The 24504-nt window shown below is 40.4% G+C and overlaps 1 protein-coding gene across 1 annotated transcript in view; it reads left to right on the top strand.

The window, feature by feature from the left end:
- Positions 1 to 24504, top strand: part of LOC140466756 (diphosphoinositol polyphosphate phosphohydrolase 3-beta-like) — a 74830-nt gene that overhangs the window by 35799 nt on the left and 14527 nt on the right. Inside the window, exons 2-3 of the mRNA XM_072562346.1 lie at positions 16236 to 16346; positions 22167 to 22211. Of these exons, the coding sequence (XP_072418447.1) occupies positions 16236 to 16346; positions 22167 to 22211 (156 nt within the window). The remainder of the gene's footprint in view (positions 1 to 16235; positions 16347 to 22166; positions 22212 to 24504) is intronic.

Raw genomic sequence — 24504 nt, forward strand, 5'->3', positions numbered from 1 at the left:
TGTTTTATATGGATGGAGTGAAAGCATTGAGTAATTCTGTGTGGAAACAGATCCTTTGGTCCAATCGATCCATGCAGACCATAATCCCAAACCTAGTTGCACCTGTCTGCAGTTGAGCCATATCCCTCAACACTAATTTGCATATTTTATCTAAATGTCTTTTTTTTTAACACTTGTAAATATACCTGCAGTCACCACTTCCCCCAGCAGCTCATTCCAAACACGAGCTACTGTGTAAAACGGTTGCCCCTTGTGTCTATTTAAAATTAATTTTTCTTTGATTTATTTGATTAGATTATTTAGTGTGGAAACAACAGGCCCTTCGGCCCAACAAGTCCACACCGACCTGCCGAAGCGCAACCCACCCAGACCCATTCCCCTACATTTACTCCTTCACCTAACACTATGACCAATTCACCTAACCTGCACACTTTTTGGACTGTGGGAGAAAACCAGAGCACCCGGAGGAAACCCACGCAGACATGGGGAGAATGTGCAAACTCCACTCAGGGTTGCCTGAGGTGGGAATTGAACCCAGGTCTCTGGTGCTGTGAGGCAGCAGTGCTAACCACTGCCACTGTGCTGCCCATTTTTAATGTCTCCCTAGTCTTGTAATCCCATACCCTCAGAAAAAGACACCCGTCATTCACCTTAACAAAGTGCCTCATGCTGTTATAAACCTCCAACGTCCCCTCTCAACCTCTTGCGCTCCAGTGAAAACTGTTCTAGCCTCTTCTTTATAACTCTAGTCCTCCATTCCTGACAGCATCCTGGTTAACCTCTTCTGAATCTTCTCCAGTTTAATATCCTTCCTTGTTATAACACAGCAACCAGGACACACTACTCCAGAAAAGGTCTCCCTAACGTCCTGTACAACCTCAATATAACATCCCAACTCTTATTGCTCATACTTGGAGTATGAAGGCAAGTGTGCTAAATGCCGCCTTAATGACCTATCCAAATGTGATGTAAACTTCAAAGAATTATGTACCAGAATTTCTAGGTCTCTGTTTTATAACATTACCCAGGTCTCTAGTATCAAATTGCAATACCTATTTTATCAATTAAACTCAAACTCAATCTGCCTGTTGACCCAATTGGACAAAATTTATTTGTAATCTTAGCCGCCTTTACTGTCTTCTATAGCACCAATCTTGGTGCTATCTGTAAACTTACTAACCATACCCTCTATATTCTCATGAAAATCATTTTTATACAAATGACTGACCAAAGTGGGCCCAGTACTGATCTCTATAGAACACTAGTCACCAGGCCACCAGCCTGGAAAAAACCCTCTGCCATCACTGTCTCCTGCCAGTAAGCCAATTTTATATCCAATTAACAAGCTTACCCTGAACCTAATATGATCAAATTAGCCTACCATGCAGAACCTTGTCAAAGGCTTTACTAAAGTCTAAGTAAACACCACTAAGTCTACCACTCTCCCCTCAATCATCTTGGTTACTTAAACTCCACCAAGTTTGAGGTACTGCTTTATCCCTTGCATAAAACCACACTGCCTATACCATACCTTGTTGAATACATATTGAATCATAGAATGCCCTTTGAGTATACACTGACTCTCTCTAAGAGTATACCAATCAGAATCTCCTCCATCCTACCCTATCCCTGTAACCTTGCATTTCCCATGGCTAACCCTCCTAACTTCTACATCTTTGGAACGTGGAAGGAAGCCAGAGCATCTAGAGAAAACCCACGCAGATGGAGAAAAAGATGCAAACTCCACATGGGCAGTCACCTGAGGGTGGAATCAAAGCTAGGTTGCTGGTACTAAAGCAGCAATGCTAATGCTGAGCCACCATGTTGCCCACATATATAAATCCTATCTCTTCAGAATCACTTTCAGCAACATAACTATCACTTGGGTCTGAAACTCCGGTCTATAGTTCCCAGGCTTTTTTCTTAAAGGCATAAAATTAGCCATTCTCCAATCATCCTTCACCTCACCCATAGAAATATTTCTGCTAGAGCGCCCACAACTTCCTCCCTAACTTCTCAAAGTCCTGGGGTACTTTAGATCAGATCATGAAGATTTATTCACCTTGATGTTTAAGACTTCCAGACTTCTGTAATGTGAACTGTTTTCAAAACGTCGGTATTCATTTCTGGGTTTTCTAGCCTCCATTGTTTTATCCACAATAAAAACTGGTCTGTGTCTGTGTCTCAAGACAATCCTTTTTTTTTGGATCTTCTCTAGATGCTCTTTTGCTCTTGTTGTATTTGTAGAACCTCTGGATTTTCCTGAACCTTTTATTTACCAAGGCTATCTTGTATCCTTATGACGAATGAACAAGAAAGTTATGGGTGTTTTAGTTGCTGTCTAAAAGGACAGTGTGATTCACACTGGATTGTAGCAAGAGTGCTTCAGAAACAACAGCGGAGGACCCTGACATTTGGGCTTCCTTCAACTTAAAGCCATAACCTCCAACTGCCTGGAAGGTTCAGTAATAAACCAGTCAGGTGACCTCCAGCAAAGAAGTCGAACTGCTCGCTGAAACCACGTGCTTTCCAAGAAATTCTTGTTTCATGAAGTTCAGAAAATGTCGAGGCTGGTACAATTGCAACATTTTAAGAGGTATAGGGTTCAGAAAAGATTTACAGGGATTGGAGGATTTGAGCTGTAGGGAGAGGCTGAGTAGGATGGGGCTGTTTTCCCTGGAGCGTTGGAGGCTGAGAGGTGAACTTAGAGGTTTATAAAATCATGAGGGCATGGATAGGGTAAATGGCCAAAGCCTTTTGCCCAGGCTAGGGGTGTCTAGGACTACAAGGCATAGGCTTAGGGTGAGAGGGGAAGATTTAAAAGGGGCAATCTTGGTGTGGTGCGTGTATGGAATGAGCTGCTAGAGGAAGTGATGGATGCTGGTACAATTACATCATTTAAAAGGCATGTGGATGGGTTTTTGAATAGGAATGGTTTAGAGGAACATGTGCCAAATGCTGGCAAATGGAGCTAGATTAGGTTAGGATATCTGGCTGGCATGGAAGGGTCTGTTTCCATGCTGTATATCTTTGACTAAGTTGCAATATTTCTGTTCATTGTCTTTTTTTAAAATGCTCTAGTTTCTCCATAGAATTAGAAATTGAATCAGTTTCTCAGTAAACCTTCCTGCAAAGATTGATTTCAGGGAGAGGTAAGTGTTTAACCAATTCTATCTTGTGTAGAATGGGTAATTGGCTGTTGATCTGGTGCATCTAGACAGGTCATTAGACATGGCAGCTGTCTTTGGGGACTTGTCAGACATTTTTGTTCAGCATTTCCAATATCAAGAAATCTTGTAATCACTCTTCAAAGAGGACAATTTGAGTTTCGTATTGGATTCACAGTAAGGGTGCTTCAGAAACAGGAGTGCAGACCTAAGCAGCTTATTCTTCTGGATTCCACCGACTGAAAACCAAAACATTTGCCTGAAAAACATTGTTTAAGCCGAGAGTAACCACTTAAATCTAGTTGAGTGCTGTCGCCAATTAGCTCAGACCATTTTAGTTTGGAAGAAATGTTTTTTCAAAATTAAATTTTCTCCAGAATGTAGCAGCACTACAGTCCACTGCTGTGATCAGATTTTATGCTATATACTGTACATATCTTCTCTAGTGATTAGCACAAACTCATTTTCTTAGTTCAACAGTGACCGCCCTTCAAAATTTTCCCTCTCTCCCATTTGATTTTCAAAAGTTATGTTTGTGCAAGTTAACATTTCTCTGTAGACTGGTTTGAGGAACATAACTTTCTATCACTAAACCGCTGAAGGAAACCTTAGTTATTACTGTTACCAGCTCCGGCAAACTGTCTACTTCTCCTCTCAATGACAGCACTCTCCTATTTAGTGAACTCTTGACCTTGGTTTAGTCCTAACAGTAAGGTCCGTTTTGCCCTCTTAACTTCTCTGTGCAGAAGGTATTGGAAAACATTCCAATCTACTTTCAGATCACATTTCAGAATGTAAAATCACATTTTGACTACTTGGGTAATTAGCTTGTGGAAAGCCTGTCAGCAAATGATACATAATACGGGCAGGGGTCTGGGATTCAATTAGTTTATGGCTGACTAGTCTAGCCACAAGCCAACAGTAAAACCTTTTGGGATAATTTTTTTTTATTTTGGGCTGCCCAGCAGGGGATTTCTCTACCTGTTGTTCTGTGTTTCTCTAGGATCATGTGTCTTCATGACGTGAAGAGCTGAGAACATTTTTAGTTCTGATAGCGTAGTCAGTCTAGTTGCCAGCAACTGCTTGTGATATTCCCCATCACCTCTCCTCGCTCCTGCTTGGATGTCAGTTTGAAATGCCCTGTTCATCAAGTGAATAGTTTGAAAACAAGATTCCAATGCTGATTCTGTTGATCAAGATTCTAACCATTTTCTCCTTTTCTCGTTCAGATCTAGCCTGTTTGCTGTGAAATGTAGAAATTTCCACTCTGTGCAATCCATCAGTAAAACTCGATGTGAGCTGTATTCTTTACATTCTGCATAGGGCATGAATGGATCTTTAAAATTGGCAAATGCTTTTTCAGCTTTTAGAAACTGATCTCTGCACAATAATCTGATTTTAAGGAAGTTATGATGAAGCATTACATTTTACAAGTGGCACTTGAAAATGCTAGATAGAAGCCTTACCCCCGCACCCCCCCAAATAAAAAACCCACACCATCACCACCACCACCCACAAATGTTTGTGTGGCATGAATTGTTCCTGCATTTTGGACTTGTGTCAAAGTTTTTAAATTAAAAAGTGTCCCGATGTGTAAGTCTTCTACTATATTGTTTCAATGCATGGCTCACCTTGTTAACACACTGCTTTGAATTCTTATAAACTATTGCTTCTCCATGTGATGAAAGAATATGATGTCAGGGACTGCTTTATTTAAAAATTCCCAATGGGATCTTGTGATGCACCTTAGGCCAGAAAGTGATCTTCCTGCCTAGAAACCAACTTTGCAGTAATTTGACTTATTGTTGCATGTATCAAGATACAGTGAAAAGTATTGTTTTGTGTGCTATACAGCTTTAGAGTATCAGAACAGAGTGCAGAATGTAATATTTCAGCTCCAGAGAGATCAGGAATCACATTTTGAGAGGTCCATTCAAAAGCCTGATTAAAAGTGGGGAAGAAATTATACTTGAATCTATTCATACGTGCAATCAAACTTTTATCTTCTGCCTGATGGAAGTGGGTGGAATAAGGCAGTGTGCGAAATAGTTCCAAAAGCCTGTGAAGCTTTCCTTCAGGAATCTACTTTAAGAAAACTTATCCAGATCACTTGAGATCTGAATTATGAATTGCATCACTCTGGATAGGAACACTTTCTTCCATTGGCATCAAATTTTAATTCTGGATCTACTGGAACAGCAATTTGGATTCCTGTTTGTGTTTTCAACACAAAACTTGAAGGGAAGGCACCCACATTCCACCAGTACAGTAACTGCTAGAGATTCTTTTATTTTGTGCAGCTACATTTGTAACCAAGTGAAATAGCCTCTACTGCACTAGATGTTAGTTATTTTGGATAATTCCGGTTCTAGGGTGATAGCTTGAGGCCAACAGTGGACCCTGTATCATTCTATTTTCAGAATATCATGATAGTTTTGGCGAGCTATTTCAGCATGACATTGGTGTGGTGATGCTGCTAGTTTTTGTTTTTTCTTGAACATTCCTAAAGACCCAGGTTCCAGGGTGTCTAGATTCGAAGGGTTTTGGGGACAGCTTGATTACAGCTAACAGTGCCTCAGGCAAAATGCTTTCAAGTTTAGAAAAAAAAAACACTTGTACAGTGAAAGGGGAATGGCCAGTTCTGTCAGATCAGCTAGTATCTGATTTGGTTTTAGCAAGCAGTCAGTTATGTAGTTGCTGGACCCAAAAAAGCAGGTCTGTGGTGATCTCCCTCTTTGACATCTCTCCTGTAATAACCGGTGTTGGATTGTTCTTTGTTGCAAAGGTATGTTTATGGGTATTGTTGCAAGCATTTGGAACAGCATAACTAATTTGGGGTAATCCTATTGGGTTTTCAGATGGGTTACGTTATTCTATTCTGTTGTTTTTATCTTGTTTCATTTGATGATCTTGCAAATAGTTTTAAACAAAACAAATTTTAAGTGGTTGTCCTGCTGCATCACTCCTGGGATATCCACTTTACATCTGCTTAAACAACCTAGCAAAGTTAGGGTCTGGGCTAGTTTTTTCATGTTATGAGGGGGTCTGACCTAGTCCATAACATTGGGCAAAAGCTTGATTTTAAGCAAATTGGTGTAAATGAGTTTTCACTTGAAGCAGTAGCACACCAAGAGCCTTGAAGAGGAAACTAAGGTTGTGTGGAATCTAGTTTTCAACTAAAATGAATTACTCGCCAGTGTATGCTAGCCACTTGTTGAATTTCACACAAGATTGACCATATACAGTCTAACCTTTTGGAACCAAAAATCTCAATCCTTGTGCTTAACACATGTCTACAGCTGACATAAAGCTATTTGCTCTAGTGCAAGTCACCTCATTGACAGAATATTAGAATAACACAATTTTTGAAGGTGGCTGTTCAGCTCCATTTTTTTTTCTCTCTTGAAGCAATCAACATTTGACCTGGTAACTCTGCAAAAGTAAGACAATGAAAGAAGTGAATATTAAAACCTTCAATGTCATTCATGTCAAAATCACCCTCCCTAATTTTCAGTTAAAAATGTGGTCTTCTATCCTTTTGTCATTTGAGTTTCCAATTGGTGAATCTTCAATGGGCATAAATTTGAAGTTGGAATACACTTTGGTGTATTTCAGTCAAATAATGCTTAATCGTATTTGCATAAATCTACCCAATAATTGGAGTTACTTTGCTGGATTTTTTTTTGAAAGGGCATCAGAATTCACTGATGCTGTTGTGTACATGGTTAAAAAATCACACATCAGGTTATAGTCCAATAGTTTAATCGGAAGTACTAGCTTTCGGAGTGCTGCTCCTTCGTCAGGTGGTTGTGTACATGAGCTTTCAGAGGTCATTTGATATAGTGCCACGCAGAGTTGATCAATGTTGCTTCATTCCATGAACTAATGTGGATAGGAAATTGGCTAAGGGATAGAAAACAGTAATGATTTTAATTTTGCTTTAAACTGGAGGAAGGTTTGTGGTACAGTTTTTACCCTTGTTCCTGATATTGATGATCCTAGACCTTTTTAATGTACAGAGAACAATTTCAGAATTGACATGATATTTGGAAGCATTGTGTAAACTGAGGTGGATCATGTAGAACTTCAAAAGGGTGTTTAGATTTAAGTGGATAGTCATAGGTATTCAGTAGAGATGTCGTTTTGTTTCGTTAGGAAGACCTGAAGGGGGCATCTCCAAAGGAAAGCAAGAACAGGGGGTCCTGAGCATAAGTGACTAGAGGTGGCGTGATCTATTCAGAGAGCAGTTATTTAAAGCATACAGTATTCTAGTCTTTGGGGACAGAGTATATGAGAACAAGATGATTATGTTGAACTTAAAAGGGATATTAGTTTACCCTCAATTGGAATATTTTGTCCACTTTCAGGTGTTGCATTTCCAAAGAAAAAACTTGAAGGCATTCAAAAGGCTTTATAAAAGATCTCCCCCAGAGATGGGAGAGCTTCAGTTATGAAGATAAACTGGAGTGTTGGGAGATTTAGTCGTGATTTCCTCATACTCCGTCATGAGGAATCTGGACACTGGGCAGGGGGATAAACCCACTCGTAAAAGAATCCAGAATGAGAGGGCACGGGTTTTCAAGTTACTGAATATAGGAGTGAAGGCAACGTGAGGAAAATCTTTCGTAGCAGCGAGTGATTTGGATCTAGAATGCACTGCCTGATGTGGAGGCCAGTTTAATTTAGACTTTAGGGGAACTTTGGTTGTTATCTGAAAAGTGTAATTTCTACAGTTGGGAGAAAAATAGGGGTTGATAGGAGGGGAATTGCTTTTTCAGAGCTGGTGGAAATATGGCTGTGTGGCTTTGTGTTGAAACAACTCTGAACTTTGTGTTGTGCTTATGTGCAATGCATGACATTCTTCAGCACGTGTGGATTGAAGCGCTGATTGCTGCCTATAAACAGATACTATTTTCGTGCATCTTCTGACGCATCCAGTACTGTGGCACAGCTGGTGCAATTAATACTGCCCTGCTATAGGTTGCATTCTATTTCTGTTAACCATTGCTGACTTGGTTTCGATGCTTGTTGAAAGGAGTTTGGTGAAATAGCAGTGGAATAATGGCGATCTGTGAATAGCATGATTTGAGTTTTCCTCCTTGTGGGTCAAATTGGTTTTAACTAAACGTGCCAACAGCTCATTATTTCCACCAGCTTGCCTTTGTCCTACCTTCCTCTGTCCTCTCCTTCACTTCCCTTCTCTCAATTTAAGACGAACTTCCAGTGACTCTAGTTGGTGGGAACAAAACTAACACTCCTGTTTCCTGAGCGAAATCGATGGGATTTCAGGACCCCAGGAGTATTGGAAACATGTGGAGCATTTGGCACTCCATTTCATCTAAAGTCTATTCCATTTCCCCAAGGTGTCCACAAGTCAATGTGAGATTTGAGCTTTTAATGGGGAGGTGTTTTGTTGATATTTCTCTCCTCCACCTCCACCACCACCACATACATACACCCCCCCCCCCCCCAACATACAGTGCGCACAAGCGTGTACATATATCAAAATAAAAAAATTGGGATTCACTCCTAATACTGTACCTTGACAATATCCCACTCTTGGAAAGTTGCCATTTAGCCTTAGTAAGAAATTGAGGGGATCCTGGCAATGCAATTGGAAATGATCCATTCTAAATACTACTTTTCAGTGGACACATGGTTTTTTAGAACTGCAGGGCTTGTGCCAAAGCTCCCTTTTGTTTTAAGCTTTCCTACTCTGGTCAGATGTACTATATCCTCAAACTCCTTTTGAGCTTGGTCTCTCCGGGTTAGCCTTGAGTTGTGTAGATATTTCACCTTTTTTTTTGAGGTATAGACTATCTACTAAAGTATCAGTTCTTCTTTCTATCAATACTGTCTGAGACTTGGATACTTTACTCCAATGTATCTGAGGTATACATGCTTTAGATAGTCTTAAACTCAAACCATCACTAATTATTGTTAGTGTTCCCATTTTGCATGTAAGTTCTTATTTTCAGCACTTGGTGTGCTTGATCAGTAGTTTTGTCCAAGTGTATGTCTAGTGATGATGATACTTGACTAGCCTTGTCCTTGTATATTTTAATGAAGTGGAACCTAGCAGGTGACTTGTTCTGGTGACCTGTATTTAAAGCAATGAAATGCAGCAAAAGCTCTAAGGATCAAATACCTGTGCAGGGCTGGTGACTGTTAAAATGGTGTTGCAATGCTGGTGACAGCAGCAGAGTTGAATGCAATTTCAGATTTACCAATTGTATTGTTGTCAATAGCCATCACAAGATGCACATGACCCATATATTCCATAGCCCTGGATTGTTGATTTGACAGTGAAGTACTTTTTCATTTCACAAGTTGCCAATATAACGAAGAAAGCAATCATACTGTCAAGGATAAAAATGAAGAGGTACTTGATAGTTTTCAAAGCTGAAAAGTCCTCTTGTCTGGATGGAATGTATCATGGGTTACTAAAAGAAATGAAGGTAGATATTGGCAACAATTTTTTTTGTTTTATTTTAAAAGGGATGGTGTGTTTGCAATCTTTTTAACCAAAAATCAGAAGAAACCCTCTGACCTTTGTGGATATATTACTCTGGTACAAATTTATTTGGATAAGTATGGACTCTTCAGTAGAAGTCAGCAGGGGTATGTTCACGGCAAAGGATGCTTGACTAATTGAAGTAATGGAGTTCGAGGATTGTAGTTTTGGTCTCCCTTTAAGAGGATATACTTTCCCTAGAGGGAGTGCAGTAGAAGTTCACTTGGTTTATACCAGGGGTGGCAGCACTCTCCTATGAGGAGAGATTATTTTGCCTGGGCCAGTATTCACTAGTATTTGGAAGGATAAAAGATCTAATTGAAATGTATAAAGTTCAAACAGGGTTGGATAGATGCAGGGAAAATGTCTGTCTTCCCTGGTTGGAGAGTCTAGACTCAGATGTAGTCTCAGGATGTGGAGTGGATCATTTTAAGACTGAGCTAGTTAACCATGGGATTCTCTCCAACAGAAGGTTAATGGAGGTCAAGCATTGAATATATTCAGGAAACAAATTTTTAGACTTATGGGGAAAATGCAAGAAGGCATTGAGAGAGATCAGTTATGTTACTATGGATCAACTTCATAGGATGGAATGGCCTACTCCTAATTTTTGAAGTGTAGTATTTGCGCCTGCATATGCACATAATTATCTAGCACCTTTTTTGAATATGTCATGGGATAAGCTTGTTTTACCAGACTGAAGGTTGTACACAATGATGCCTGGGATTCAGAATTTGAACACTCTCTCATTGCATACCCATATTCCATTTATTAAAATGTACGATTTCAAAGTTTGCTACTTTTTAAAGAAAAAAAATTGGGAGTGTACAAAACAGTGAAGAGACTTAAGATTTTCCAACTACATAGACGGCTGAAATGAGTGGAGATGTGGATGGATTAAATTTTTAATGCAGCGTAGTGAAGTCTTATGTTTTGGGAATAAGAATGAGGTATTATGAACTAAGTCAGAGGATCCAGACCGTGATACTAGAAATGGGGGAGTTAAGTGAAAAGCTTGTATTGTTGTTATACTGGTTTTTCAGCACTACTGTAATAATATTCCAGACCTCTCGGGATTTCAGAATGGTTCCATCAGATTGGAAGACTGGTAATGTGACTTCTATATTTTGGAAAGCAGTAAACTATAGCCTAATTAGCCTAATGTCTGTTGGAAAAATCCTGGAATGTTAAGGAAGAAATGGAGCACTTAAAGCTAAACACTCTCAGTAGTAGGGTTCTTGTGACAGTGTCCTTGCTTTGAGCTTGACTCCCCAGGTTGAAGTCTCACCTATGCCAGCAATGTCATCAGATGCCTCAACAGGTTGATTTTAATCCGTCACCATGGTTGTTCAAGTGGAATGATATTTGACAAATTTGTTAGTTCATTTCAGGCCATAACAACAAGCATTTGATGAAAGGGACATGGTAAGCGAGTGTTTTAGATTTCCAGAAGGTAATTATGCACAGGATTGAGGGGTGATCCTGCCATGTATTACATGGGTGGTTGATTAATTAACATAAGACAGCCAGGATTAATGGCTGTCCATTTAAAAGTTCAGTGATCCTGGGAATGAGGGACTTGTCATATGTAGAGCAGTTGAGGACTCTTTGTTGTCCTCTGGAGTTTAGAAAGGCGAAAGGGGTACTTGCTGATATGGACAGAATAGAGGTTTGGATAGAGTGGATGTGGAGAAATGCTCCCACTAATAATAGGAGAGCCCAGTACCCAAGGGCACTGCCCCCAGTGAAGGACTAACCTTTTAGAACTGAGGAATTTCTTCAGCCAAAGGGTAGTGAATCTGTGGAACGCATTGCTGCAGAAGGTTATGGAGGCGAAATTATTTAATGTATTTAAGATAAGTAGGTTCTTGATTTACTAAGATGATCAACAGGAGTTATGGGGAGAAAAGAAGAGGTTGGGGTTGAGAAACCTATCAGTCATGATCAAATGGTGGAGCAGACTTGATAGGCCAAATGGCCTAATTCTGCTGCTATATCCAGTGGCCTCCAGGATATGTTCTAGGGCAAGAATTATTAACACTTCTTTTTTTTTCTCTATTGAGATTGCATGATCATCATCCACATCATATTGAACATGTTGCAGACTGGAAGGGCTGAATGGCCTTCTCCTGTGCCTATTTTCTGTTTTACTAATGACCTTAGCGTTCAGAGGTGTAATATTTCCATATTTTGTGGACGCAAAAATAGGTGGCAGGGCATAAGGAATCTGCAAGGGAATATACATGAGTTAGCAGGTAGCGTTTACTTTGGGAAAGTATGAGGACTTAAGTATGAAGAATCAAATTGTGTATTGAGACTCAAAATGGTGTAGCACATAGAGATAAGACCATAAGACATAGGAGTGGAAGTAAGGCCATTCGGCCCATTGAGTCCACTCCACCATTCAATCATGGCTGATGGGCATTTCAACTCCACTTACCCGCATTCTCCCTGTAGCCCTTAAATTCTCGATGTCACAAGGAATTATCAATCTCTGCCTTGAAGACATTTAACGTCCCGGTCTCCACTGCACTCTGTGGCAATGAATTCCACAGGCCCACCACTCTCTGGCTGAAGAAATGTCTCCGCATTTCTGTTCTGAATTTACCCCCTCTAATTCTAAGGTTGTGTCCACGGTTCCTAGTCTCCTCACCTAATGGAAACAATTTCCTAGCGTCCACCCTCTCCAAGCCATGTATTATCTTGTAAGTTTCTATTAGATCTCCCCTTAATCTTCTAAACTCCAATGAATACAATCCCAGGATCCTCAGCTGTTCCTCATATGTTAGACCTACCATTCCAGGGATCATCCATGTGTATCTCTGCTGGACTCGCTCCAGTGCCAGTATGTCCCTCCTGAGGTGTGGGGACCAAAACTGGACACAGTACTCCAAATGGGGCCTAACCAGAGCTTTATAAAGTCTCAGTAGCACAACAGTGCTTTTATATTCCAACCCTCTTGAGATAATTGACAACATTGCATTCGCTTTCTTAATCACAGACTCAACCTGCATGTTTACCTTTAGAGAATCCTCAACTAGCACTCCCAGATCCCTCTGTACTTGGGCTTTATGAATTTTCTCACTGTTTAGAAAGTAGTCCATGCTTGTATTCTTTTTTCCAAAGTGCAAGACCTCGCATTTGCTCACATTGAATTCCATCAGCCATTTCCTGGACCACTCCCCCAAACTGTCTAGATCCTTCCTTCTGCAGCCTCCCCACTTCCTCAGTACTACCTGCCTCTCCACCTAACTTTGTATCATTGGCAAACTTCGCTAGAATGCCCCCAATCTAAGTGTGAATGCAACACATTGTTAACATGCAGGTGCTGCAACTAACGAAGACAAATGAAATTTTGGCCCTTTTTAAAAATTGCTATGGTTTGGAGCTTAAAACGAAGGAAATCTTGTTACAACTATACAGGGTGGTGTGGCTGCACTCCATATTGTGTACAGTTTGATGTCCATTTTAAAGAGATACTGGCATTGAAGGCTGTTAGATCCATTTGGCTGGTCCCTAGGGTGAAGCAGTTAGTCCTTTCGTTTTGAAGAACATGGGGTGATTTTCTTGAAGCATACAAGATTTAAGTGGGTTTGATAGGATAGATGCAGAGCAGTTTCCCCTTTTTTTTTTGTGTGAAAGTCTAGGACTTTAGTGAGCGGTCACCGAATTAGGACTCAGATTTTCCCTGGAACGGGAATGAATCTGAAATTTCTTCAATTCACAGGGCTGTCTAGGTAAGTCAACGCTGAGATGAATTTTTCAAAAAGAAAAGGAATAGAGGGTTATTTGTAAGGAAGAGAGTGGAGCTGAAGATGATTAGATCAGTTGTGATCTCATTGAGTAGGTTGGATGTGTTGAATAACCTGTCTCCATTTCTATTATGTTCTTGTAGGAAATGTGACAAGTTTGCTGTGCTCCCTCTGTCTTGATTTTTGTGCCTGACTACTGGAGAGGAGCTTGAACACAGGTTTTTGTAGCTAAGGGCGAGTGTGTGAATAACTGAGCTGTGGCTGACCTGGCTGATGTGGAGAGACTGGTGAGGGATGGTCTGTTTCCCTTTTGGAGTAGGGAAGTTCGAAAAAAACATTGAAAAAAGTGGTGAAACTATTTTCATTGAATAAGCAAAATGAAACCGCTTCCAGTGCTGCAGAATTGGTACCTCTGACAGGGATAAGTTCATTTGGTAAAAGAACAAGATATGTAGATACTTTTCCTATACAGGGAAAGGTGAAGTGGAATGCGTGGCCTTAAAGCCCATTGGAAGCAGAATCTGTATCACTTCAAAAAGGAATTAAATACTTGGGGAATAATTTTGAGACAATAAGGAAAAGGATGTGGGTAGATGTATGTTGCTTCAACCAAACAGATGTCATGGGTGGAATTGGTTCAGTGACTTCTGTGCTGTATCAGTCTGAATAATACAAAACGGCTGGTCTGTGAAGCATTGATATTCCAATTGGTTATTTATCTACATTGATGTGAACTTTGCCTAAATTTGTGGGTTCAAATTACTCTTGTATTGCTATGAAACATTCTTGTGAAACATAGGCTATCGAATAAGTCAAAGGCATAAGTTTTAGTAAATATTTAAGTACCTTACTTTGGTATTTCACGCTGACTCCCCATTCCAAAAGTTCAATTTGCCTTCTGCCAAGAAAATGTCTTGATAAATCTCCTCCTTGGGTGGTGGCAAGATAAAATTCAACCATCTATAATTGGCAACATTCTAAGATAAATAGACAGATTTGAAAGCCCAATGAGATCAATATTCCTTCCAATTTCTAAATGTTTCAGATTCCTCTGACCACCACAGTTCCCCTCATCTAATCAGGGGACCGATTTTTCTAGTCCGTAGATTGTGAATCTCTGGTTATCCAGTTTGCTGTCACTTGGGACCTAGAACTGAGTTTTATTTTTAAGACTTGAAACAAAGAACTGCAGATGCTGGAAATCTGAGAGAAAAATCTAGAGGCCTTCTCTCCATTGATGCTGAATTTATCAAATTTTTGTTTTGTTTCAGATCACTCTTTTCCCCACAGTCAGGGTTGACCACTATTCCATAATGTCACTTTTTTTAGTATTTATGCTTGTAATTGTAATTTGGCCTTTGATGTTGACTTTGTACATGTTTTGATGGATAAACTAATTGTTAGCACAAGGTAAACCATCCCTTAGTCATTTAGCTTCATAAAGTGCAGTACCAAATCTTGCTCACCATATCAAATCTCTTTACTCACCATGTCAAAATAGGAACAGAGGTGGGGGACAAAAGCCCTACAGGTGCTGATCTGCTTGGGCAGTATTTGTGGAGAGAAATAGTTAATATTTCAGGCCAATGATTTTTTTTAAAATCAGCCATAAAGCTGGCTGGGATAGTGAACTGAGGATACAGAAGTGCTTCAACATGCTTTGTTAAAGTTGGGTGAAATGGCAAATGAAGAATTGTGAATAAGAGTATATCCACTTTGGTAGTAAAAATGAAACATCAACTTCACCACCTGGATGCTGCCTGGCTTGCTGTGTTCGCCCTGCCTCCTGCTTGTCTACCTTGGATTCCTGCATCTGTTGTCTTTTTTTTGTCTGTCTCTAAGCAAAAGCAGTATGGCAGATTCTCAGAATGGCAACAGATTGAGACAAGACGTGGGTGAGTGGTGTATAGAGGACAATGAAAATAAGTATGCAGGTGCAACAAGTGGTGAAGGAGGCAGATGGTGTGTTAGCCTTCATATATTGCAGGGATTTGGGTACAGGAGCAGGGTATTTTTGCTGCAATTGTACATGGCCTTGGTGAGACAAAACCTGGTGAGACAAAACTTGCTCACTCGCTCGCTCTGTGTGCTGCCATGCCAACAAAGCTGAGATTTGTTTGGCTGCTAACAAACGGGAGAGCTCTTCCTGTTGAGAGGACCACTGTATTTGTGGTTTTGTCCTACCTGGATGTACCCACAATGAATCACAGACAAAAAAGATAGAAACTGGATTGATCCTAATAACTGTAAGTTGTGTACATGTCACAGCCATGTAGCAAGGTGCTAATCACTCCTCCTGAAGAAGCAGCACTCTCTGAAAGCGGTGATTTCAAATAAATCTGTTGGACTTCTGACCTAATCATACGGGCCTTCTCAACAGTCGGCTTTTATCCTCTCCTCTCCTGGCATGCTATTAACTAATTCTACTGTTAAAATACCTGCAGTAGCCTCTGCATCTAACCCTGTAACTGGCTAACATAGTTAAAAAAAATATCAATTTGTGTAGGAAGTTAGAAACTGGAATAGACTATTTATCTAAACTTTTGAGTACTGGAAAGCTGAGTGAAACTTGCATGCAAGTTTAGGATGTGCTAAAACATTATGTCCTAGCACACTGTGTTACTTGGAAATGAGATCTTGTGGAAATTGGGTGCCAAGTGTGTATTTATTTAAGCTGAGCATTGAATTTACATGTGTTTTCTTTGCCCACTGAAGATTAGCATAGCAGTTCCTTGTATGCAGTTCAGTGAAGTGTAATCGGAGTGTTAAACTTTTGACTGAGAATTTTTGCCTCTCCTCCAGGTGCTTCTAGTCAGTAGCAGTCGACATCCAGACCAATGGATTGTTCCAGGTGGAGGAATGGAGCCTGATGAAGAGCCAGGTAGTGCAGCAGTGAGGGAAGTGTATGAAGAGGTACGTCTGTGATGCTGTAGAGGATTCTGCCTCTAGTATTTCCACTTGTTCTGGTCAATGCATACTTCTTGATTATTAATGTACATCAACTTGTTTTCACCTCTTTTTAGTGCTTATTTTAAATTAAGATTCTTTTAAGGCAACCTGTCTTCTGATTTATAATGGACTACACAGATGTCTCCTCTTTAATTTGGGGCAAGATTAGCAGTGATATGTCAGCCATTTTATGATGTATCTTTGTAGTTTTAATCCCCTGTTCCATTCTCTCTGATTTATTGGCTGTGATGGATTCATGTAGAACTTCACAACTGAACACATCAACTGCCCACAAGAGATGTATAGCTTGTTTTTATTTGCTTTGCTCTGTGTTGTGTTAACTTAACCAGTATTCAACAGTTGCTGTGGCTGAGCGAAATGCAAAACCTTATTTGCTTGATCCTATGGCCAGCACTGTATTTTGGCGCTTGCCTTTCGGAAGTGTTCAGAATGACCAGCTTTTAACTTGCTGCTGGTATGCTTCAGTTAGTGTCTTGAGCCCCTCCTCTTCCCTGCCATGAAAAGCATGTTGTAAAATAAACCTTTCACCAAATGCCCTTCTGGCATTCACTCTGAAGGGTTAATTTGATTGTTCTAATCCTCATCAACTATCTTTTCAAGATAATAGACAATAGGTACTGGAGTAAGCCATTCTGCCCTTCGAGCCTGCACCACCATTCAATATGATCATGGCTGATCATCCTTAAATCAGTATCCTGTTCCTGCCTTATCTCCATAACCCTTGATTCCACTATCCTTGAGAGCTCTATTCAACTCTTTCTTAAATGAATCCAGAGACTGGGCCTCCACTACCCTCTGGGGCAGAGCATTCCACACAGCCACCACTCTCTGGGTGAAGAAGTTTCTCCTCATCTGTCCTAAATGGCCGCCTCCTTTTATTTCTAAACTGTGTCCTCTGGTTCGGGACTCGCCTATCAGCAGAAACATGTTTCCTGCCTCCAGAGTGTCCAATCCTTTAATAATCTTGTACATCTCAATCAGATCCCCTCTGTCTTCTAAACTCAAGGGTATACAAGCCCAGTCACTCCAATTTTTCAACATAAATAGTCCCGCCATTCCAGGAATTGACCTCCTGAACCTACGCTGCACTCTCTCAATAGCCAGAATGTCTTTCCTACAATTTGGAGACCAGAACCACACACGATATTTCAGGTGTGGTCTCACCAGGGCAGCTGCAGAAGAACCTCTTTGCTTCTATACTCAATCCCTCTTGTTATGAAGGCCAGCATGCTATTAGCTTTCTTCACTGCCTGCAAGCTTGCCTTCATTGACTGACTGGTGTACAAGAACACCCAGATCTCTTTGTACTGCCCTTTTACCTAAATTGATTCCATTTAGGTAGTAATCTGCCTTCCTGTTCTTGCCACCAAAGTGGATATCTATACATTTATCCATATTAAACTGCATCTGACCACTCACCTAACTTGTCCAGGTCACCCTGTAATCTCCTAACATCCTCATCACATTTCATCCTGCCACCCAGCTTAATATCATCCAGGGCAAAGCAACCCACTTGATTGGAACCATATCCACAAACATCAATCCCCTCCACTACCAATACTCAATAGCAGCAGTGTGCACCATCTACAAGAAGCACTGGAAATTCACCAAAGTTGTTCTTAGTATTGTTATGAAGCTGTAGGTGGGTTCTGTACCTTTTTTGAGTTGAAACGTTGGCAAGCCTGTCATGTGACTGACTGCAGGCAGTGTGCTGAAAGGTTAAAATGTAACATTTGGTTGTGAAACAAATAGCTGGAGCCGCATTGCTATGTCCTACAACAATTCGAATTGTTGTAGTCGTCTTAAATTATGGCCCAAGATACTAAAAATCCAATCAAATTTGAATTTTACTGGTTTGACTACCTCAAACCAATGAGACGATCCAACATTTTGGGGGTATATAAAGCAGGCATTTTGAACAGTTAGCCAGGGAAGTAAAGAGCACTAACAGACTGCCTGCTGAGACACTCTGTAAAGGGTACCTGTTCATGTGAAATCTGTGAAGCAGAAGACAGGAAGATACGAAGGATAGATAGACAGCTGGCTGGATTTGAAGTTTGTTTTTTTTATTATTTCACCCTCAAGACTTACCAATCAGTATATTGTTGTAGAGTGGGAGGTAGATAAATCGATCAGATAAAAGAGGCTTACATTGTAGGTAGCTTTTAATGTTCTATTGTCTTGGAGTTAAAGAATTTTTTTTTAAATATGGGATTTGGGTAGTTCTTTGTCACTCCTACTTCTAACAACAGATTGAGGTGAGCTTTTCTGTCTGATTTAATAATAGCAGAAGGGTTTACCCAGTGTTGTAACAGTTCCTTCCAAAATCCTGGAACTCCTCCAGTGGCACTGAGTGATTTGTCTCAACTTTAAGATGAACTGTAGTGGTTCAAGAAGGTAGCTCAATGTCCTCTTTAAAGGCACTTGGGAATGAGCTTGCCCACATCCAGTGAACTCTGCTTTTTTTTTTTGAAAAAGCAAAACAAAAAAAAAATCTTGTGTGGGGTGACTAGTCAGTATAACAATGACTAATAGAATCAAAGAATAAAATCCTAGAATCCCCACAATGCAGTTAGTGGCCATTTGGCCCATCAAGTCTACACCAATGGTCTGAAGAGGATCCCACCCAATGCTCCACATTCTGCTGTAACAAAAAGAACTGCATATTCTGGAAATCAAACAAAATGAAATTGCTGGAAAAACTCAGCAGATCTGGCAGAAGTGGAGAGAAAGCAGAGTTAATGTTTCTGGTCCAGTGGCCTTTCCTTCAGAACCTGACTGCTCATGAAAGGCCATCTCAAGGGGTCAAATGATTTCCATTGTAGCATCTTATCTAGAGGGTGTTGTCATCAGTGCAGGTCTGACCACTAAAAGAAGGCAAGCTACTAGAAGTTGCCAAGAAGTATGTTTTTTATAAATGGAGGATGTTGGATGTAAAATCTCCTCTTCCACACCATCCCGCCCTAATTCCTGAGCTTCTGGAGAAGAATGGAGACAAAACATGAGACACTTGTAAATTGGAATTGGGTGTGAGGGAGGTGAAACTCTGGTTTTGAGAGCAAAATTAAAGTTTAGTACAGGGTGACTGGAAATGAATATAATCTGGTTTGGAGAAGCCATGGTATGTTGAAGAAAAGGCATCTTGCTATGTTGTAAGTCTTTGAACAATGCTGATATTGTCCAGTAGTGCAGAACAGTCAAGGCTGAAGGGCTGTCTTTGCAGATTCCATGTGATGGTCCAGGTAACCTCCGTGTACTCGGTAATGCAGCATGGAGACATCTATCGGCTTTTAAATTGGTAGAACCACTATGCTCGACTAACGTGCTGATACTAGCATTGCTGTACTTTAAAGTTATAAATTCTAAACCACTTTAAAGTTGAGCTGTGGAAACCCAGCTGGGCTGTAGCTCCCTCCATAAGGATCAATGTTCAGATCCCCTGAAGTGACAGTAAAGCAGAAGGAACCAGAAGGATGTGGGGAGGTGGGAGGGGGAAGTGATTATGACTAGTATAATATTTTTGAGCAAGATAATTCTTTTAATGTAGAAAATAAACTAATCTGAGTTTTTGCTTGTAAGTTTTTTTTTAATAACAAGGACACAACAGAATCTATTGTTTTTGCTCCTACAATCTTTTCATTGGAAGTAAAGTAGATTGACTCTTTTAAACCAGGAATCCAGTTCAACAAGTAATTTGTTTACTGTGCAGGGTAGTTTCAACAAAAGGGTGGTGATGGCAATGTAAACATGGTCACCACCCATTTTTGAGTCAGTCTCTCTTGATTCCATCCAGCAAAGTACTTTATACGTGAGGCAGGGTGGGAAGGTTTTTGATGCACTGTAACTTTAAAACTGCCCCAAGTAGCAAAGTCTAAGCCTCTTCCCACAACTAGGCTGCATTTCAGACTGATTGTGGTCATTAAACCTTTTAAACTGTACAACAGCCAGATTAGTTTTCTGAAATTACAGAAATAAAGGTTTGACTCCAAATTATTGTAAAACTCAATATTCAGCCCTTTCCTAATTTCAGCAGATTGTGTTATTTCTCAGTATAATGCCCAAAAACTGATTACGCGAAGCACCTGCTCCTCTTCTGCATTAGTTCTAATTGTGTTTTTTTTTATTCTTGTGATTTGGGGGAATCTGAGCACAACAGTTTGGTGATGGTCTTGCTTAAAACTTTAGCTCTCTAAGGAGATATATGAAATTGGCACTACGCTTTGGGGGGATAAAAAACTGCTTGGATTATGTAGAGCAGTGCTGTTTAAACTTTTTTCTACTAATTCTTGGAAATTGCCATGACACAACAACAAGATCTATGGATTAAGAGTTGGGGGAAGAGGAGTTGAGGAAGGAGAGAAAAAGGGGGTTTTATTTTAAAAAGAGCCTCTGTTTTTGTCATTGGCTGAGCTGACTGATCCTTTATCCCCTTCACTGTCAGGACAGATCTTCTTCTGGAATGTGCCTTTTGTATAGGAAGTCAGGAGAAAGGTGCAGTGGTTTTTGTCAATGTTCGTCCCGAGCATCTCCATGATGCAAGACTATGTTGTACGGTCTGTTCACTGGATGCGCACAGAGACAAACATCAACTTTGCCTGGAGGACAATCAACTGGGTGAAAGACACCTCTCTTTGGTCTGTCTGAAGCTTTTTGGTCTTCCAGAACAAGAGTTGACGTCAACTGAGTACAGACTGGCACATTCCAAGGCCCAGTGTTATGTGCTGAAGGATGCACTAAAGCTGGAGGCAGCTGACAACGAGGTGCAGTGGAGAAAGACCACTATTGAGTTTAAAATAACTTTACTTCAGTAAACATTTGGTTGGGGCTCCATAGTAGCTATTGCTGCCTCCTGAGCTTTTTTGACCTCCAAATCTCATCTCTTTTGACTCCCACCAGGAGGCTGTGCCTCACCATTTGAGAAGCCCTGATGTGTTTCACATGTAGAATTGTCCTGATACTTCGCAGGACCATTTGTGCTGTGGTTCCATCCAAGCAAGGTTGGCTTAAACAATTTCAATCTTAAGTCTTTCTGACCAGTTTGCATGCACAAATCAATGAGAAACAATGTAACTGAGTCTACTGTTGGTTTCTGCAAGTTAGGCAATTATTGAAGTCATTCAGTGTTTGATAAGAGGCTCTGCTCATTTTTGTGAAGGGAGGATGGAATGAGTTATTGAAGATGCAGTACCTACACTTTGCTGTGGGATGAAAAAAGCAAGTGCTACTTTACTGACAGCTGACCAATGGTTGGGGTCAAAGCTACTACAGCTAAATTTAATATTGGCACAGTAATGAAAGTATAGCATGGTTTTTTTAATGTGGAAATGAGCCTTTTTGATTTGTAGGCTGTTTAACAGTGCGATCCCATGATACCCAGTAATGCCCTCCAGGCTTGGTTGCTGCTGTTCTAATTGACTGAAATAGGTGGTGACAAGCATTCTCATTGTCCTTTTTTCCAATGCCATGCACATTTGCAGTGTGCACATCATTTTAAAACTCCTCCTTGTTTTCCTATTATAACTCCATACCAAGACCAGTTTCAAGCATATTGACCTAAAGTCAATTCAGCACTAAGCCAGCAACTGAATGTGGCTACACTAGTTGAGCTGATGGTGGAGCCAGAATTGTTCCCCTGCGGATGCACAAGTTTTCTAAACTGGCAACTTTGCTATCACTGTGCAACCAGTTAAAACTGACCATCTGAAATGTCTTTCTGGAGAACCTATGCTGTCAATTCAACTTTTTTAAACATTTTGTTTGCAGGCTGGTGTGAAAGGAAAATTGGGAAGATTACTAGGAATATTTGAGGTGAGTTTTATTGAACTTTCAATCTCCGTATTTATCGCGGTATGTGACACAGCGTCCCACATTTTATTACACTTCACAAAATGTGAAAGAAAATCCCCCCCCCCCATAACTTTACTTCCATGTGTCTGCTTATGAGAACATGATCTTGTGCCTTTAAAATCTCCTCCATATTATCAAATCGCTCAAGTTCAGTTTGACAGCAAGAAATTCTGACTCTGGTGCCTCATTCCTATGAATGTGAAATATACATTCTCCAGGAAACTCCCTTTTATCACCCACTTTTTACTGAGGAACCAAATCCTCTCGCACAGCGTTGTCAAACAATTGTCCGAATTTCATTCTTCCTTACCCCTTCCCCACCCCACCCATCCAATTCTTCACCATTTTTCATGTATCTACTACATTAAGCAATTAAAGATTTTTGTTTTTCTTTCTTTAAATGTATTTTCCATGTCTGTGTTAATCCATTTTTGCCTATTCTCCTAACCAGCGTTGTCCATACCAATTTGCTGTGCTGCCCTCTTTGATATTGGTAAACTTCAGTGTTCTTCCCTTTTTATGAAAGTATTTTTGTTTTTTTTCCTAACTTATTTATCCCTGGGTTACTAGTTTACAGATGCCTGTCAGAGATTTCCCTTCATTAGCGCCACTCCTCTAGCCATCTCCATCCTTGTGCCACTCTCTTTGCCAAAGGATTTAAATTTTACAAGTTTCTTTGGTGACACTTAAAGCTTTCTGCAATTTCACAATCTTCATCCACCACATTCGATGTCAATTTATCACTTTTGTTTTCCTTCAGTTTGAAATTCTGTGATCGGGCCATACATTTTACTCGGTATTTCTTTAGAAATATTTTTCTACTGCTTGCATTTTTAAAAATTTATTTCATGATGTGAGCATCCGTGAGATTAGCATGTGTTGTTGTCTGTATTTCAGAATCAGCCACATGACTGTGGGTCTTGATAACATCTAAACTAGACTGAATAAGGATGGCATATTTTACTTCCCTGAAGGACAGTGAATTTAGATATACTTTTTTGTAACATTTGCTGGTTTCAGGGACACCATTACTGAGATTTATTAACTGAATTTAAGTCCACCAATAATAAGCCTTGATTAGTAGTCCAGTGATATTACCAGTGTCTTCCCATGCCTAGGTTGCTGTTTTTCCTCTCTTTCTTTTTTTTTGGGTATGTCCCTGTTTTGACATTTTGATCCATGCTCTGTTATCCTTAAGCTACTTGCAGCTGCTCCTACCAGGAGGTCTGTTATGGCCTGTTTTGCACCATCCTCTTACATGAAAAGGCTGATGCCTCCTTCTGCTACCCTCCACTTTGTCCCCTCAAATCTGCAGTTTTTCAGCCCTGGTCAAAATGCTAATACTTACTATCGTTTCTGGAGTCACTTTTGAAGAGTTCTTTATCTCTGCAATTTCCAGCACTTTTATTTTTGTCTTCTGGTCTGTGTAAATGTCTCCCAATTATCTTGGCATCCGAGTGGGCTTCAGATTTCTATCTCATCTTTGTATTGTCCAGGTTTCTGGACATTGTTGCTTTCCCATAATGTAACAGTGCAGTTTCTTTTCCTCCCATGTTCACACAATTTCTGGCTCTGTTGACTTCAGCATCACATCTGTCTCTTGTTATCAGTCATCCTCAGCAGACAAACGTTTGCTTGTTCCAGTGTAATACCATCCATTCAGATTTTGTGATATTTTGTGTTCACGATCAATCATTATTTGTAAGTTTATAGATTTTTACTTGATCTACAATACTTTGGTCTCTTCTAAAGGGCGGCACGGTGGCACAGTGGTTAGCACTGCTGCCTCACAGCGCCAGAGACCTGGGTTCAATTCCCGACTCAGGCGACTGTCTGTGTGGAGTTTGCACGTTCTCCCTGTGTCTGCGTGGGTTTCCTCTGGGTGCTCTGGTTTCCTCCCACAGTCCAAAGATGTGCAGGTTAGGGTGAATTGGCCATGCTAAATTGCCCGTAGTGTTAGGTAAGGGATAAATGTAGGGGTATGGGTGGGTTGTGCTTTGGCGGGTCGGTGTGGACTTGTTGGGCCGCAGGGCCTGTTTCCACACTGTAATGTAATTAATCTAAATCTGCAAGTTTGCTCATGCCTCCAGTTTTCACCCAGGAAGCATCTGATTTTCTGTACTAAATAACCTTGTGCTTTTCCCTAACATTTTTGTTTAGAACCAAGCATTGGTCTAATCAAGGTCCATTCTCCTAATGTAATAGGATTGTGGAAAGTACCTTCTGATTTCAGATTCCTGAAGTGAACGTAGAT

This window comes from Chiloscyllium punctatum, chromosome 44 (genome assembly GCF_047496795.1).
Source record: "Chiloscyllium punctatum isolate Juve2018m chromosome 44, sChiPun1.3, whole genome shotgun sequence".
Taxonomy (NCBI): domain Eukaryota; kingdom Metazoa; phylum Chordata; class Chondrichthyes; order Orectolobiformes; family Hemiscylliidae; genus Chiloscyllium; species Chiloscyllium punctatum.